Below are 16,839 nucleotides of genomic sequence, written 5' to 3'. Positions count from 1 at the left end.
GTATTTAAAGTGTCACAGAATTGATGGTTTTTGCTGCAAGAGATTAATACTTGTGTCAGCCACATGGCTAAATCATGATAAATGGAATGAACTCCTTAAAAATGGGAAGAATATAAAAATCAAAACCAAGAAATTAACAGCAGGATCCTAAATATTCATCATTAGAAGAAGCAAATATTTGTGATGGTCATTACCTCTAAAATTCAATTAGCAATTATGTGAAAAATCATGGAATTAAGGACAACTTTTAAAAAATATAAATCATGGGTGGCTAGCCTTAGGATGAAGGGTATGTAATAATAATCACCCTTTTTTTGAGCAAAGGGCATCAAGACTCTCAGGGCCACATCAAAGTGAATGTGCCTCTCCTTTTCAAAAAGGAAACTGGGGGAGGGGAGTCCTTAGAGAGCACAAAAGCCTTTTAGCATCACAGAATCAACAGCAGGGGACTTGGAGATTGTCAAAAATTCACACACGTGTGTGTGTGTTTGTGTGTGTATGACTAATTTTGGGAGGCCATATACAGACTGCTGATTAGCCATCCCAGAACTAAATAAAGCAAACACATGTCTGTTGATGGTTACCATGAAGGATACTGAACAAACCTGCATGCCCATATTTAGACAGTACCTTGCTAGCTATAAGATGATCCTGGGGTGGGGGCAGAACTCCACCAAGTACACACAATTCATAGACCCAGAAACCATCAAGCTACAACTTCTCAGACTTACCAGGATTCAGCTTCAGTTAGGTAAGACTGCTGATCTGGCTAAGAATGGCATCACATTCTTAAAGGCAGTCCTGAGAAAGGGCTATAGTATATTTCAAAGAACTGTGGGATACTTGGGGAGTAATTAGGAAGACACGTTCTTCTCTATTTGATAACAGTCTCCTTGTTCCATCACAGAAACTGCAGATAGCTAGCATTTTGTTTGTGTGGAGACCCCTGCCATTTGTGCAGCTGAAGTCCAACAGCCTTATACTAGAAAAGGATTTCTATGCTTTAATTATTCAGGTTCTGAAGACAGCTGTTTCCCCCTTTTTAATGTGAGTATTCTGAGGCTTCTGCTCGTGCACGCTGGGAATGGCGGACATAACATCTGCTCCGCTTCAACGGTGGTGTTTTTTGTGGTGTTTTTTGGCGGCTGCTTCGGGAGTATGCAGCCTCCCCCACCCCTCCCGGGATGCTACGGACCCTGCAGGGGGGTGGGGGGCTGGGCCGAGCACCTGTTGGAGTTGGCACTCATGGAAGCCACCCAATGCGGGCACGGGTCCCATAACTTGGAATTTTAATTAGATAAAAGTTTTTGGCATGCCTCAGGGAAAAAAAATCCATTGTCTGCGGACCCAGCCCTGAGCAGTAGAGAAAAAGACTTGATTTACGTCCACTGAGAGACAAGAGGTGGAAACATCGCAGAAAGGAAGATGGATTATCTGAAGAAACCGAGAAGCCTGATAGGGAAGTGAACCCCCCCCCCTTTTCTCTTAAAGATTACACTAAACACCTTCTCTGGACGGATTATATCGGACTATCTAGAGCAGCGGGAAAATAGAAAGTATAAACTGTGTGTACGTGGAAATATAAACAATATAAAAATGGAGAATTTATATATGCTTTGATAATCTACTAAAAATCTCCCTACTGAAAGCTGGTGCTTGCTGGGACTTTTTGTGGATCAATTAAGATTTAAGACTTGTGTCATAGTCAGAAATCAAGAAAGCACAAAATGGCACCGAAGCAGAGCGCAGCTAGTGGCGGGGGGGAAAGCCGTTGCTTGTTTTTAGAAGAGTGATAAGATTTGACATGGCTAACCCCTCACTGGAAAAGCTGTAAATCTGTTTTCGGAGGAGCTATGGAGTAGAATTTGGACACGATTTGTGCTGGATCTGGAGGGGACCGGCTAACAGGGGGAGATTAAAGAAATAAGCCCACGCAACGACAGAAAATATTTTGACAAAATCCGGCTTGCAACACAACTCAGAGGCTTGGAGAAGATTGAAAGATGTCAACAAAGACTGTTAGGAAAGGACTGTGTTATTTTGGGACAATATGTGAAGGTTTACATCAGAGGCTGAATAACAAGGGGGAAATTATTAAAAGCAAATGGCAGTATTGATTAGTAGGAAGCTCTGGAATCCGAGGCATGGGGAGTCTGAAAAATGTAGTATAATTAGGCATAATTGGAATTTTCCTTTAATTGGAATTGTATAATTAATTTGGATTTGTAATATAAAGTGTAATTGGGAATAATTTCAATGTGATTTGATGTTGTTTAATTGGAAAATCTAATAAAAATTATTTTAAAAAAATAATAATGTGAGTATTCTGCTTTTCATTTATTCTTCCACTTCTATACAGTGGTACCTTGGTTTAAAAACAGCTCAGTTTATGAACAACTTGGATTAAGAACACTGAAAACCTGGAAGTAGGTGTTTGTGAACTTTGCCTTAGAATAAGAACATGTTTCGCTTCCTGTTGAGTGTGTTCCATTTGCAAATTGAGTCCCCCGCTGCTATGGGAAAGTACGCTTTGTTTTAAGAAAGCTTAGATCTAAGAACGGACTTCCGGAATGGATTAAGTTCGTAAACCAAGGTACCACTGTGTATATGCTATGTTAAAAACAGGTTGCCTCTTGTCTCCAAACTCCAAGTTATGAAACCAAAATCTAAATTGCTGATGCAAAAGAAGAAAAGCTACAATAAGGAACACAGACTAACTTGAAAGAGAATCAGTCCTAGACACTGCTCTCTGCCTTCTCTTTATCAAGCTGCAAAATTCCAAATTAGATAACTCATCTCTTAACTTCAGACATCTACAAATCTTGCTTGTGACAAGTGCCAGTTTATATCCCTCCCCCCAATTCTCTCATTCAGTGGTGTGGAGGTAGCAAGAAACAGCAGGCATTTCTCCAAGTGTTTCTTACTTTCCACACACCAAAGTGGAAGTGAGAAAAATCCCCCCCCAAAAGACAGCAAGCTGAATAAGATGGAGGCAATGCTGATGGACGGCTGGCATTTCCAGGAATTGGGAAATCAGCCTGCTCTAGACAAAATGGCACTCCCTCTGAAGGAAGAGGTCTGTTGTCTGAGGGTGCTCCTGGATCCAGCATTGTCACTAGAGGACCAGGTGGCTTCCAAAAACAATTGGCATTTTATTTAGCAGCAGCTGTTATTAACTCTCAATGCACACAGTAAAAATATCATGGAAGAGCAATGAAAAAGTAAACCAACCCCTCCTCGCTGGCCATCTACATGTATAGAGCGAATGTGGTCTGCCAGATCTGGGCTTGAGTTGAAGCAAGAATGGCACTCGTCCCAACAGCAGTTATAACCAATACTTTTTGCTGATGAAGCTGTAACTCCTTGTCCACCCATCATAACTGGAGTTGAGCGTCCACTGGAAATTGTGCTGTCTACATCCATTATGGTACTGCTGATGCTACAGGAAGGGGGGTGGAGAAAAATGAGTTAATTATGAACTTTCTCATGTTTTCAAGCAAATTTATATTTCAACATAAATGGCAACACTCTAAATCCCAGCATGCAAATTAACAAATCTCAATATGCAAATAAATGAGGCAACTGTTGGTTCTGTCTAAATATAGGCCATTACTTCACTACTCCCTGGCTCCATGCCAGGAGTTAGCAAACCACAAGCCTTGGCTTGTCATTACATGCAAACCCATGATCATGGCTTGTTTTGCTCCACACAGACCAGGAGTGTAACAAAGGAACTCCATGCAGGAAGGTGGGTGAGTTGGTTGGCAGAGAAAGGATGGAGTAGTGTGCCCCTCCACTGTGCCCAGCATAGAAACAAAATGGGCTGCCAGCGGAAGGGAGCCCTCCTCTGAACACAGAAAATGAACTTTTGCCCTTTCTCTGCCAGTCTCCAACAGGCTACTAAAAACTGTTAGGATTCTTTACAAAACTAATGTACACATAATATACATCACAGCCATTTCTGGAAATATGTAAACAACTGCACATTGGCTCAGTCTTTGAGCACATAGAAAAGAATGACTGTGATTTCAAGCAATGGCCATTTTGTGTAGGGGTTCAATTCCTGCTCCCTGTGCATGTTGGTGGGGCACATTTCTGTTCTGCTCCACCCCACCCCACCCCCTCCTCCTTTGTTCCCTCTTCCGCGTCCAAAAGGACCCACATGCCAGTGATCACACATCATTTGAACATGCCTAAAATGGTCACCACTCCGCATGGGTTTCTGAAAAAGAAGTCAAGCCAAACAAATCTCAAATTTATTTTAGTTACAAGCTTGGCGAATCAAGGGAATGCTGTGGCCTTAGCGTATCTTGATTTCAGTAAGGCTTTGACAAATTCTCCAATGATATTCTTCTAAGAAGTTAGTAAAATGTGGACTGGACGAGATAACTGTTACCGGTAGGTGGATTTGTAGCTGGTTGACTGACTGAACCCAAAGAGTGCTTGCTAACAGTTCATTGTCATCTGGGAAATAAGTAAAAAGTGGAGTGCTGCAGGGTTCTGTCCCGTGCCTATTTTTGTTCAACATCTTTATAAATGACTTGGATGGAGGTATTGAGGGGAACCTTGTCAAATTTGCCGGTGACACCTAACTGGGAGAGATAGCTAATGCCGCTGAAGACAGAATGGGGATTCAAAATGACCTTAGCAGATTGGAGAACTGGTCCCCAATTAACAAAATGAATTTCACTAGAGACAAATGTAAAGTTCTACGAACTAGCTGCAGAAATATAAGATGGGGGACACCTAGACTGCCAGTACTACATGTGAAATGGATCTAGGAGTTTTCAGTAGCTTTTAGCATGAGTCAACAGTTGATGCAGCGGCGGGGGGCGGGGGGTGGGACTAATGCTATTCTAGGCTGCATCAACAGGTATCTCCAAGCAACCAAATGCCATTCCAGGCACTTCAGAAATAGTATTATTTTAACTTAGGCTAGACTACAATTGCAGAAACACTTAACAGAGAGTAAACACTACTATCACCATGGAGCTTACTTCGAAGTACAAAGAAACACGACTGCACTGCAGAGGCCTCCTTGTGCATTCTCTCTCTCTCCCCCCCCCCCCCTTTTCCTCATGCAAGACTGTAAAAGCTTGTTGATTGTTGCTTTTATGCTTTATGTCCCACAACACTTTGCTTTATTTTGAACACATAATAAATAAGAAACAGTATTGCTACATCTACTGTATTTTATTCTATTAAAGGAAAGAAACACACTGCACTCAAGATCTGCAGTTCATTCCTTCAAGGGATGAGATTTCATCACTATTACAAGCAATCCCTTTTGGCAAATGTAATGAAAAGGCCTGCCATCTAAAAATCTTCTGTACTGCATTTGTTAAAATTGTAATGGCTAGGTCAGTCAAAAACAAATACAAAAATATTCATTGTAGTGTTCATCAAATAATTGCTATGACGGCTGCTTAGACAAAACATTGCAAAACAATGCCAGATAAATACAAAAAACCTAAACAACCTGAAAGTATTTTCGTGCTCTGCCTTTAAACTTTCCTTCCTAAAGTGTTTGACCAGGGCAGCTTTCCCTAAGGCACACTTCAGATCTAACAGATGGCCCTGGAGGTCAACATACAGGCTGGATCTGGTCATAGAACAGTATTCCTGAGATGCAAACCTTCCATTAGGCGCACACACAACTATTTGCAACCAAAGTGTATCTTGGCTGGTTAGGGGGAGCCAACACAGAACTGCACTAACCTAAGTCAAAGCTGATGTAGATTTTGGGATTCACAAAATATCTGCAAATGCTAAGAATCATATGGTACTCAATGAAGCTCTCCCTTAGCCCAGTTCTGTACATGCTCCAATGGGGTCAAGGGGGAGCATACAGACCTCTGCTTCTGATCTATCACCCACCCCCAATCACCGTAATGCTGACAAAAGTATAGACTTTTTTTGTATTACACTATTGATGTCTGCTAAGATTCAGGTGGATTTGTAGCTGGTTCTGCATTCTCCTGGAAAAAAGTAACAAGTGGGGTGCCACAGGGTTCTGTCCTGAGCCCATTGCTAGTTTGTCTTTATAAATTACTTAGGCAGGCATGACCAAACTTGGCCCTCCAGCTGTTTTGGGACTACAATTCCTATCATCCCTGACTGCTGGTCCTGTCAATTCAATTCAATTTTTTTTTAATTACAGCAAAAGCCAGCAATACAGAATATCATATCGCTGATCCTGTTAGCTAGAGATGATGGGAGTTGTAATCCCAAAACAGCTGGAGGGCCAAGTTTGGCCATGCTTGAACTAAGGGAATGCTTATCAAATCTGCAGATGACACCAAACTGGGAGGGATAGCTAATGCCATAGAAGACAGAATCAGGATTTAAGGAGACCTTAACAGATTGGAGAACTGAGCCCAAACAAACAAATGAATTTCAATAGGGACAAATGTCAGGTTCTACACTTAGGCAGGAAGAACCAGCTGCACTAATATAAGATGGGGACACTTGGTTTGCCAGTTCTACCCATGAAAAGGATCTAGAGTCTTAGAAATTTGCACTGGTTGTCAATTTGCTACCAGGCCAAGTTCAAAGTTTTGATACTAATATATACTGTACAGCCCTATACAGCTTGGGAACAGCTTATTTGAATGATTGTCGTATCTTTTGCATACCCAGCTGAAAGTACGCTCATTCAAGTTCCAAAGATGTAGTCCTTCTATGGAAACCTGAAGTACGGTTTTCAGCGGAGATGCCCCATTCTGTAGAACAGCATTCCTACTGGGGCAATTATCTGCATTTTCAAAAAACAACTGAAGACATGTTTGTTCTGACAAGCTTGCCCAACTGGATTAATTCATCTCTGGCACATGTGTCCATTTTGTATTGTTTGAAATTCATTTTGGTTTTGTTTATTTGTGCTGATTAGTTACTGTTTTTATCAGATACCATACAATGCCTTGGAACATATGTGGAAGGCAATGAACAACAACACGTAGGACACTATGTTACTCCCCCCCCCCCAAAAAAATCTCAAGTCCTAGACATTAGTCACTGCTCAGACAGAGCCCCTCAAAGACAGGGCACAGCTCAGGTTAAGTTCCCCACTAATCTGAGCTAAGACTGGTAGTGTCTTCTGGTGTCCAGGGCTTAAATGACAAACAGATGAAATGTCAAGGGAGTGGTCAAATGCACACCACAAATAAGTTATTAGGGAGGAAAGAAAAAGAAACAACTGTTTTGGAGCTGCATAAGATCTAACTCCAGGATTCCATGCCCATTTGGTCCCACTTTAAGATTTAACTACATTTTAAGTAAAGCTCTCCAAACAGCAATTGACAAACTTGTTTGCAATCCTTCAGTTTTAAGACTTCCAAGGCAGTAAACAAAACTCATAGATAATAGAATAGAATAGAATAGAATAGAATAATTTATTGGCCAAGTATCAACCATACTAGGAATTTTGCTTCGACTACATTGCAATGAAAAGAAGAAACATACATCATACAAACACTATTCCCCTCACAATACAACAGCACAGCGAAAAAACCCCATACCACCAACTGGCCTCCCTTCCGCCCACAACTACAGATTCAACCATTTGATGGCACAAGGGAAAAAGCTATTCCTGTGCCTAGACGTTTTTGTATATAGAGTCCTGTACCGACATCCGGATGGGAGTAAATCAAACAGATGATGACGAGGGTGTGAAGGGTCTACAGCCATTCTCTCTGCTCTCTTCCTGACCCAAGTGGCATAAAGTGTCTCTATTGGAGGCAAACTAACATCAATTACCCTCTCTGCAGTTCTTGCATACAATTAATGCATACAATTAAACTCAACCTAATATAAGAAAACAAATGGAGGAAATCAACAGTACAACCAGGATCATCACCAAACTCCAGTCAACCTAAAAAAACTTCAGAAGATATGTGGGTCTCAGATTAATGCCTTTCACGACCTGTGCAGGTTCATGTGGAAGGAGGCAGCACAATAGATGTGTAGGGCACAAACCATTTAAGACTTCAGAGGTGAGCACCAAATTTCTGGTTTCAGCTGTTCCCAGAAACAGACAAATACAGGCATACCTCGGGTTAAGTACGCTTCAGGTTGAGTACTTTCAAGTTAAGTACAGTACTCCGCGGACCTGTCTGGAACGGATTAATCCACTTTCCATTACTTTCAATGGGAAAGTTCGCTTCAGGTTAAGTATGCTCCAGGTTAAGTTCGGACTTCCGGAACCAATTAAGTACTTAACCTGAGGTACCACTATAGTTCAAGATAGCTGTTCAAGGACAGGGTATAGATTAGAGATCCTATTAGCCAGTCCCAGCTGGGTTTTGTACTGAGTGAAGTTTCCAAGCATTGTTTGAAAACAGCATTACAGCATAAAATACATTTCCATGGTCCAGTTTGAAGGTTACTTGAGCATGGATAACTATGGCCATATTAGCTTGGTCCATGGCGATGCAAGTAGAATTAAGAAGTTAATTTTCTTAAGATTTATGAGCTACTGCAACATACAAGCACCCTAGAAAGTAACAGCTCTTTACCAAAAAAAGGTTGAGGAAGGAATAAACAGATCTGATGAAGTGACAAGGAGGAAGTGGTAATAGAAATCATTCATCTGTGTCCTCTTCTAGTGAGAAGCAAGAAAAATCACTAACCTCTGGCTCAGGTATATATAGAGTTGAATCTCAGCCCTCCACTTGTATTTTCTGGTATAATGTACAGAATCAGATAGTGAGTTAAGAAAATGTTGGAGCTTGACTTGTACACCAATGAAGAAAGTTATCTCCTCCACTGGAAACAGCCAATCCTCTCTGCGTTCCTTTGAATGTTCCCTTTGAAGGGAAGCAGAGAATTTGTCCTCCCACCATCTCCACACTGTTGGCAGCATTTGCAGGCCTCTATGAATTTGGATTTTGCTTATTCATGACCAGTCAATGCTAATGAAACAACCCGTGTTGCAGACTTGAGTCAAAATACCAAAAAAAAAGAGGCAACACATTGACCAATTCCAACGGGCGAAATATATCTATTTTTATCTTTATAAACTGTAACGACATGCGAGACAGTGATCCAAGGTAATCATACTGTTTCGGTTTGGTCTTCTTCAGTTTTTTAACTTAATGTTTGTATACAATCTGCGGAACAGGGGTCACATAGCAGGGGTTACATATGTGTATGGCCCCTGTTCCGTAGATTGTATACAAACATTAAGTTAAAAAACTGAAGACCAAACCAAAACAGTATGATTACCTTGGATCACTGTCTCGCATGTCGTTATAGTTTATAAAGATAAAAATAGATATATTTTGCCCGCTGGAATTGGTCGACGTATTCATGACCAGTGACAACCACTGCTCTCCCTTCAGTTCTCCCTTTGCTCTTAGGAACTGGAGAAACAGCAAGAACTCCAACCACTTTACCACTTTACCCTTCTCCAAAGCAGAGTGCAAAATTATAGAAAACATTCTGTCCTCTCCTATACATGCCACATAATTCATAGGAGTAGCACAAGTTTAATTCACTTCACACTGGTCTTTTCCAGAAACTGTGTGTCCATACTGATGCTTTTACAGTGTGAAGTTAAATGTAAATGTTATTGAGAAAGGAACAAGGTATGAGGAGATAGCAGCCTCTGTTGAAGACATCAGATTGCTGCAAGCTGATGGTGCCAGAGCTTCTTTGCACTCCATGGTCTCTAAACCAATTAGCCAAAAGGGTTAAGGTCTGGTAAGACAGCAGCTTACATTCATGTCACTCTGCTCAAGCACTCAAATGTAGATTCAAACAGGATGAACATTACTTCTTAGCTGGTAGAGCATGAAACTCCTAATCTCAGGTTTGTGGGTTTGAGCCCCATGCTAGGTGAAAGATTCCTGCATTGCAGAGGGTTTGACTCAATAGACAATTCTACAGTTCTATGATTCTTACATCTAAGTACATTTCACATGTGTCATCCAAAAAGCCCCAAAACCTTTCCCCATCTTGTCATATGCATAGACATATTCATCACAAATGTGTACACCTCAGTACTCTCAAATTTCCCTCATATTGCTGTTACATATCCTCAGATAGCTCAGTTTTGCAGATCATAAGACTCGATCTCAGGGTCAAGGGTTCAAACCCAACCTTGGGCAAAAGATTCCTGCATTGTAGGGGTTTGGACTAGATGACCCTCGTGGTCCCTTCCAACTCTAAAATTCTATGATTCTAATCATTCATTATCATGTGGTAATGAACACCACTGTGAAAAGGTTCTTCTAGTCTGTAATCTATTTTATGCTCCTGTATATACTTAGCTCCTCTTAGCTAATCAAATGAATTAAGGTTCCAATTCTTCAAATGGACAATTCGTTCACTGAAAACTAAAGCAGACACTAATAATGGAAGTATGTATATATATATATACTTCTATTAGACGAGGGATATATATATATATATATCTCGTCTAATAGACGGAAAAGTACGGTATATAAGTATCTTGCTTCATTATCTATATTCCTGATATTTAAAGGCAATTTATTCATTGTTCACTGTTAAGAATAAGTAAGTTTTTGATAATAATAAAAATTGGTATGAGCTTTCGTGTGCATGCACACTTCTTCAGATACACATGCACTTCAGATACACTTCAGATTCGTGCATGCACACGAAAGCTCATATCAATGACAAACTTAGTTGGTCTCTAAGGTGCTACTGGAAGGAATTTTTTATTTTGTTTTGACTACGTCAGACCAACATGGCTACCTACATGTAACTAAGTTTTTGCTGCATGACTAGCACTGGTCCCCAACTGGTAGATTCCCGAACTCCCTCACTCAGTAGCATCAGAACAGTTATTTAAAATAAATGTGACACCACTCATGTAGTCAACATCTTTTCTAAGGGAGAATGTGAACATTTGACCACTCTTGCTACATACAAGGTCTGAGAGCAACAGCAGCATCTCTAGAGGCCCTTGAATGAGAATAAATCCATTCCCAGTTCTTCCATGAATCACTGGGGCAACGATTGCCATTTATTACTGTGAAGATACAATGGATAAGGATTCTATGCCATTTTAACTACAGAGAAATGACAGTACAGTAGGCTCTGCAAATGATTATAACTCAATCATTTCGGGATCAGTTGTGCCAAGTTATGTTTTTGTATTTGGGACCAGTTCACTTACAGGAAAACATTCAGCTCAAACCAAAAAGTTTCAGGGAGGCCCAGAGGTAAAGTGGGCCTACAGGGAAGATTAGTTCAGAGAATACAAACCAATGATTCTCATTCTTATTCAAGCAGTCTGAACTGCTTCAGGGAACTCCATGCTATACTGCAGCATAACCTAAGTTCGCCCCCCCCAAACTTAGTAAGCTGTTTTTGATGGATTGTGGCACATATAAAGGCTACAATATTCAGAGCCATGTATACCACTTTTATCTGAAATACTGAGACACCAAGCTGCCACACATCAGAGCTTTCAATGTCTATAATAAAGTTAACTTTCATAAAGATCTAGAAGTGTAAATTAGATTATTAATGAAGAGCAAGTGAAGTTCAGAAGGCATGTGTGTAAGCTACTTACATTAAAAACTTACCCTCTGCATCTGGGTTTGTTGTTTTTAATTTATAGTTTGAAAAAAGTTTAATGATTTTTTAAAAGCACATGGATGTACACGCACTTGAAGAATACATAGAACACACCAAGAAGCCTTCATTTTTACAGCCATCTCCATATGCTAGTCTGTAACCGTTGTACAGTAGTACCTTGGATCTCGAATGCCTTGCAACTTGAACGTTTTTGGCTCCTGAAAGCCTCAAACCTGCAAGTGAGCGCTCTGGTTTGTGACCGTTCTTTGGAACCCAAAAGTCTGATGCGGCTTCCGATTGACTGCAGGAAGCTCCTGCAGTCAATCGGAAGCCGTGCCTTGGTTGTTGAACATTTTCAGAAGTCGAATAGACTGTACAACTGTCATACTGTAAAACATAATGAAAACTTTAAGAAGTTAAAGACAACTGAGAAAAAACAGATGGACCAGCACATGGAGTTTTTTAACTTTCAACGAAGATTGGAATATGTGCAGGATAAAGATGAGCTGCTGAATCCCAGTAGAGCTGACACAAATATAAACATCAAGTGTTAGCACCTTTAAATGCATCATATTTGAAGAAGACCATTAATCTTGGTTGTCTGTTTTGATGTTGGATTCTGCACAGTTATAAAGCAAAACCCACCTAGCTGTCAACTGCATCAAAAATGGCTCATGTATAAATGCACCGGGATATGAGGAACGTCAAATGATGTGGATGAGTACACCAAGCATATTTAATCTGCTGAACATTCATGATTTGTTGCCTTATGGGGCTTTTATGAAGTCATAAATGTGTGTTTAAAGCACATTAAACAAGCAAGCTGTTTTAGCAGATTTTAGTGCCCACTTAGTAGCTGCTTCTTATAAACAAAAATTTACCTTAAAACGGATTAGATAAATGCAGCATTAAAAATGGCCAAAGGCAACTACTGACTCCATATCACCCAGGGAAGAATGCAACATTTATAATCAGAACATTAGCCGAAATGAAAATAGTTAGAAAAAATAATGATGGAATTTAACTTGGCTCAATTTTTTAGTATTTGGGATCAATATTACAGCTCTGTATTTAAATCCCGCTATGATTAATGCTAACAGAATAGGACATGCTCTTCTGCTTTCAGCAACACCATTCCTGGAAAATACTGGAAATGGCCTCCACTACTGTCACTGGCCAGGTGCAGTGCCTCAGCCGTCCTGAGCTACCACAAACGTGGCAAGAAGAGACAAGTGTTCCCAAATGCAGTATTGAGCAGTAAGTCAACAATGCCCCAAAGGGCTGCTACCGTCCACTCTTTTATTTAGACCAAGGGGCACATCAGGCATTATATTTTCCATCAGAGAGATCTGTAGTAGAGAAGAGTAAATTTTAAAAGATTTCTGACTTACAGAAATGTGAAGGTGGAAAAAAATCAAGGGAGGGGGAACCATCTTGTGAACTGCCCTGAGATCTTCAGATGAAGGGTGTGTATATAAATTTAATAAATCACCATCACCACCATCATCCCTGCCCCGTCCCCGAGGGCTTTTTCTTTCTTTCAGTTTTTTTCAAATGGTAAAACTGGAAATTTGGGGGGAAATATTAAATACTTTTCCTTTTGAATGGCAAAATGCTTTTACGACAGTTTTACTTGTTCAAAATGTGTTCTATGTATTACTACGGTACTACAGTATATTTTATTACCCATCCTTCACCCTAGGGTTCCAGGGTGGGTTACAACAATTGAAACATAGTGTGGAAAATGGTTTGAAGCAACCTGCATCACAGAAATAAGGTAGGTCCTAAAAATATACATCTCAAGTGCATAAAGAAATGTGCAAAACAGCAAGAAGTAAGATGTGTGTTCTTAGACAGCAGTTTGTAGTGCTCTTTCTCTCTACTATTGGGTATATCCACAATTTGGAATTTACAAACCAATGCCATTGAAACCTTAGAAGCAGCAGTCCTATGCAAGCTAATCAAGGGGGTATATCCACCATTAAATAGAGTGGGCTCTACTAGAGTGGGCTCTACTTCTGAGTAAATATGAATAGGATTCCTCTGCAAAGTTCATAAATACTGAAAAAGAGTTAAGTACATAGCTATGATCTAAGTAAGTTTGCATTTTATATTGTCAAAGTATTAAAAGGCAAATTTGCTTACATTTCAACTTCCCCAAAGGATTTGCATGTCCCCACCTCCATGCAGCTCAACAAAAAAGGGGGGGGGCTCCTGCTGCAGGCACACCCAGTGATGAGCCAAAGCACCTATCCCTGTACTCACAGAAGACATTGTTAACTTAATTTCTATGTACTAATTGATTGGGGAAACAGGGAAAAATTTTAAAAAATGATAATGGCATTATACGTTTTCAGCATTATTTAAGATAAGCTTTAGTATCTCATAACAAATTACTCCTTAACTCAACAATTCAATGTTATTTTATATGTGATAAATGGAGTCTATGCTAGCAAATTCTGGCTTGCAGGGACTTGGGCCAAGTAACTTTTTTTAAAGGAACTTTAATATTTCAGGACTATTTTTTTTAAAATGCAAACTTTCTATTTTGCATCTAATAAGCTTCAAGTTTTCTTCTAGTCAGCAACTGTCTCCTAGGAACTGAACTAGCCTTAAGAATTTAAATAGTGGCTCAACACTGCAACTTGCATGTTTGCATGAAACCTATCTGCCATCAGTTATTATTCATTTAATAGGGTGACTAAATAAAATACAGGTGCAAGCTAAAATAGTATAGTCACTACGACTAGTTTAACAATTTATTTTTAATCATGTCATACTATATACTAATAGACAAGTATCATAAAAAAACAACATACCTACTAAGAAATGCCCAGAACCCCAGCAGATTGTTAATATCTGCTGCATACGCTTGTGAGAACACAACTACCGTAAGAACCATTGGTCATGCAGAAGCTTGTTGTGCCAATATAAGCATTATACACATACCCTTTTGTTCAGAAGCACAACTGGGTTTTCATAAGCTGCATAAACCCACTTGTGTTAGTAAATTTTACAAGATATGCTTGTTAGTTACACGGCTGATACGCACAATTAGGTATTTGCTGCTCCCTTAAAGGGTGAGTAAAGGAGAAGAGGAACCAGTGCAAACCATTCCCCACTTCCCAAGCTAAGATGCCTTTTGAGGAGGATTTTAGAGAGGAGTGTAAAAAACATAAAAAGCTCCAAAGCTAAGACAGCCATGTTTGCTAGAACAGGGTGTGGTAAAAAAGGAAGGAGCTAAAAAAAAGAAAGAGGGGAAATAAAATATAAGACGATGAGCATCTAAGGCTCTCTAAAAACCAACTCCTCCCAAACCAGCAATGGATTGTATGGGGCCTGGCTTCTAGCCAGATGGGGAAAAGGAGGATTTCTGTAGTAACAAGCCACAACCATTCCAACAAACAGAAAAACCAAATAAAGTTCCTCTCACTGACAGATAAGGATATGCAATACATAAAGGCCCAGTTGCCCTGGAAGAACAAGAAGAGGCGTTTTAGGGTGGATGGAGACTTGTTGGTTCTACCTTCCTATGGGCACACATGAAACCTTTTAATACTTTTGACACAACACACCTGGGTCAGCAAGTAGCAATTCTTTTGCAGGAATTAATCTACATCAGTGTTTCCCAAACTTGGGTCTCCAGCTGTTTTTGGACTACAACTCTCATCATGCCTAGCAAGCAGGGGTAGTGGTCAGGGATGATGGGAACTGTAGTCCAAAAACAGCTGGAGACCCAAGTTTGGTCAACACTGCTGTACATGCCCAGGAAGAAAAAGAGAGGGGGGGGTGAGAAGCCCCCTCCCTGTCCAAGATGGAGGGGCCATGCTCAGGCTAAGGGCAAGTCCTGCCAAGTGAGGCAGCAGCAGCTTAACTTCTGGAACTTTTGAACCTGGAACAAAGATGGGAGACAGTGCAGATTGGAAGGGGGCATCGCAAAAAATAGAGCGGGGTGGGGTGGAAGCGAAAAGATGCTGAGGGTTGGCGTTGGGCCGGGGGCGTAATCCGCTTTTGAGAGAGAGTGCGTGCTGATCTTTAAAGGCTTAAAAATTTAACATTTCTAGGGACTGGGGCACACCCCAACACCCTGCGCCCGCCTTTATCACGAGTCCCCACTCCACTGTGATAAGTTGCACCCCGGGGGCCCCTAAACTTGAGAGAGGGAAGAAGAACGAGCGCACCCCCCCCAACCGACCTGTCTTCGGAGTCCATGCGGCTGAGCGGCTCCCCGTCCGAGGAGATCTCGAGGCTGCCCCTCCGGCCTGCCGACGAGGTGCTGCAGGTGCTGCTGCCGCCGCTCCTTCCTCCGCTCCCGGTGCTGTAACCCTCGTCTCCTCCGCCCGCGCTGGAGCTGCTGCTGCACATGCCGCCGCTTCCCCCGCCGCTCGGGCCTTCGCCTCCCGCCGCCGCTGTTCCCGCCGCTGCCGGGCCTCCGCCTCCTCCGCTGCTCCCGGGCCCGTCGCCGCCGCCGCTGCCCCCGCTCCCTCCGACTCCTCCTTCTCCCAGGCCGCCCTTGGCGTAGGCCTCGCTGCCTGCGGGGCTGAGGGAGCGGATCTCGTCGCTGCAGCAGCCGCTGGAGGACGAGGACCCGGCGCTGCTGCCGGCCTCGTCGTCGTCGTCATCCTCGTCCTCGTCGTCGCCGTCGCCCGCCTGGCTGGCGCTCTGAGGGCTCGGCTCCGACATGCTCTCCGTGCCTTCGCCGCCGCTCAGGAGGGGCTGAGGCGGAGGCAGCAGCAGCAGCAACGGCGGCGGTGAAGGCTCGGCCTCCATCTCGACCGCCGCGGGGAAAAAGGACGAAGGGGAGGCTTCGCTCTCGGCCTCCTCAGCGCTCGATGAGGAGGGAGGAGGCGGCGGCACCCCCAGCGGGGGAGGCTCCGCCATGTCGCTCAGCTCGGCCGCCATGGCGCGTCGGGAGTCTCAGCGTCGTTCGGCTCTCTTTCTCCTCTCGCGCCTACGCAGACAGACGGACGCTCGCTCGCTCGCTCGCTCGCTCGCTCACTGACGGGACTGACGGACCGACTCACCGGCCAGATGCCGCCGCGGGCGAGGGGAGGGAGGAGGAGGAGGAGGAGGAAGGGAAGTGGGAGGAGCTTCCGCTGCGGTGATGGTGGCGGCGCCAGGCACGCGCGCGCGCCGCTCGCTACGGCAGCCGCCTGCGGACAAAAGCGCGAAGCGGGCTCCGAGGACGCAACCGCAGGAGGACAGGGTGGGCGGGAGGAGGAGGGGTTGCCGGGCGAAGGGATTGGCTGAGATGGAACCAGGGGGGAGGAGCGAGCCCGTGCTGGTGCCTCTCTT

The 16,839-nt window shown here is 42.7% G+C and overlaps 1 protein-coding gene across 4 annotated transcripts in view; it reads right to left on the bottom strand.

Annotated features, from left to right (window-relative positions):
• Window positions 1-16,638, bottom strand: part of AEBP2 (AE binding protein 2) — a 35,368-nt gene extending 18,730 nt beyond the window's left edge. For 2 of the 4 annotated variants that reach the window (XM_060279151.1, XM_060279152.1), the window contains exons 1-2: window positions 15,740-16,634; window positions 3,232-3,439 (exon numbers count right to left, since the gene is read on the bottom strand). In XM_060279151.1, coding sequence (XP_060135134.1) covers window positions 3,232-3,439; window positions 15,740-16,446 — 915 coding nt within the window. In that variant the 5' untranslated portion in view covers window positions 16,447-16,634. Of the gene's footprint in view, window positions 1-3,231; window positions 3,440-15,739 lie in introns of all 4 variants that reach the window. The other 2 variants (XM_060279150.1, XM_035127870.2) reach the window with 2 other exon arrangements.
• Window positions 16,639-16,839: the final 201 nt, after the last annotated feature.

Source organism: Zootoca vivipara, chromosome 10 (genome assembly GCF_963506605.1).
Source record: "Zootoca vivipara chromosome 10, rZooViv1.1, whole genome shotgun sequence".
Taxonomy (NCBI): domain Eukaryota; kingdom Metazoa; phylum Chordata; class Lepidosauria; order Squamata; family Lacertidae; genus Zootoca; species Zootoca vivipara.
The sequence above is the reverse complement of the archived record's forward strand: the minus strand, read 5'-3'. Positions and strand labels throughout refer to the sequence as shown.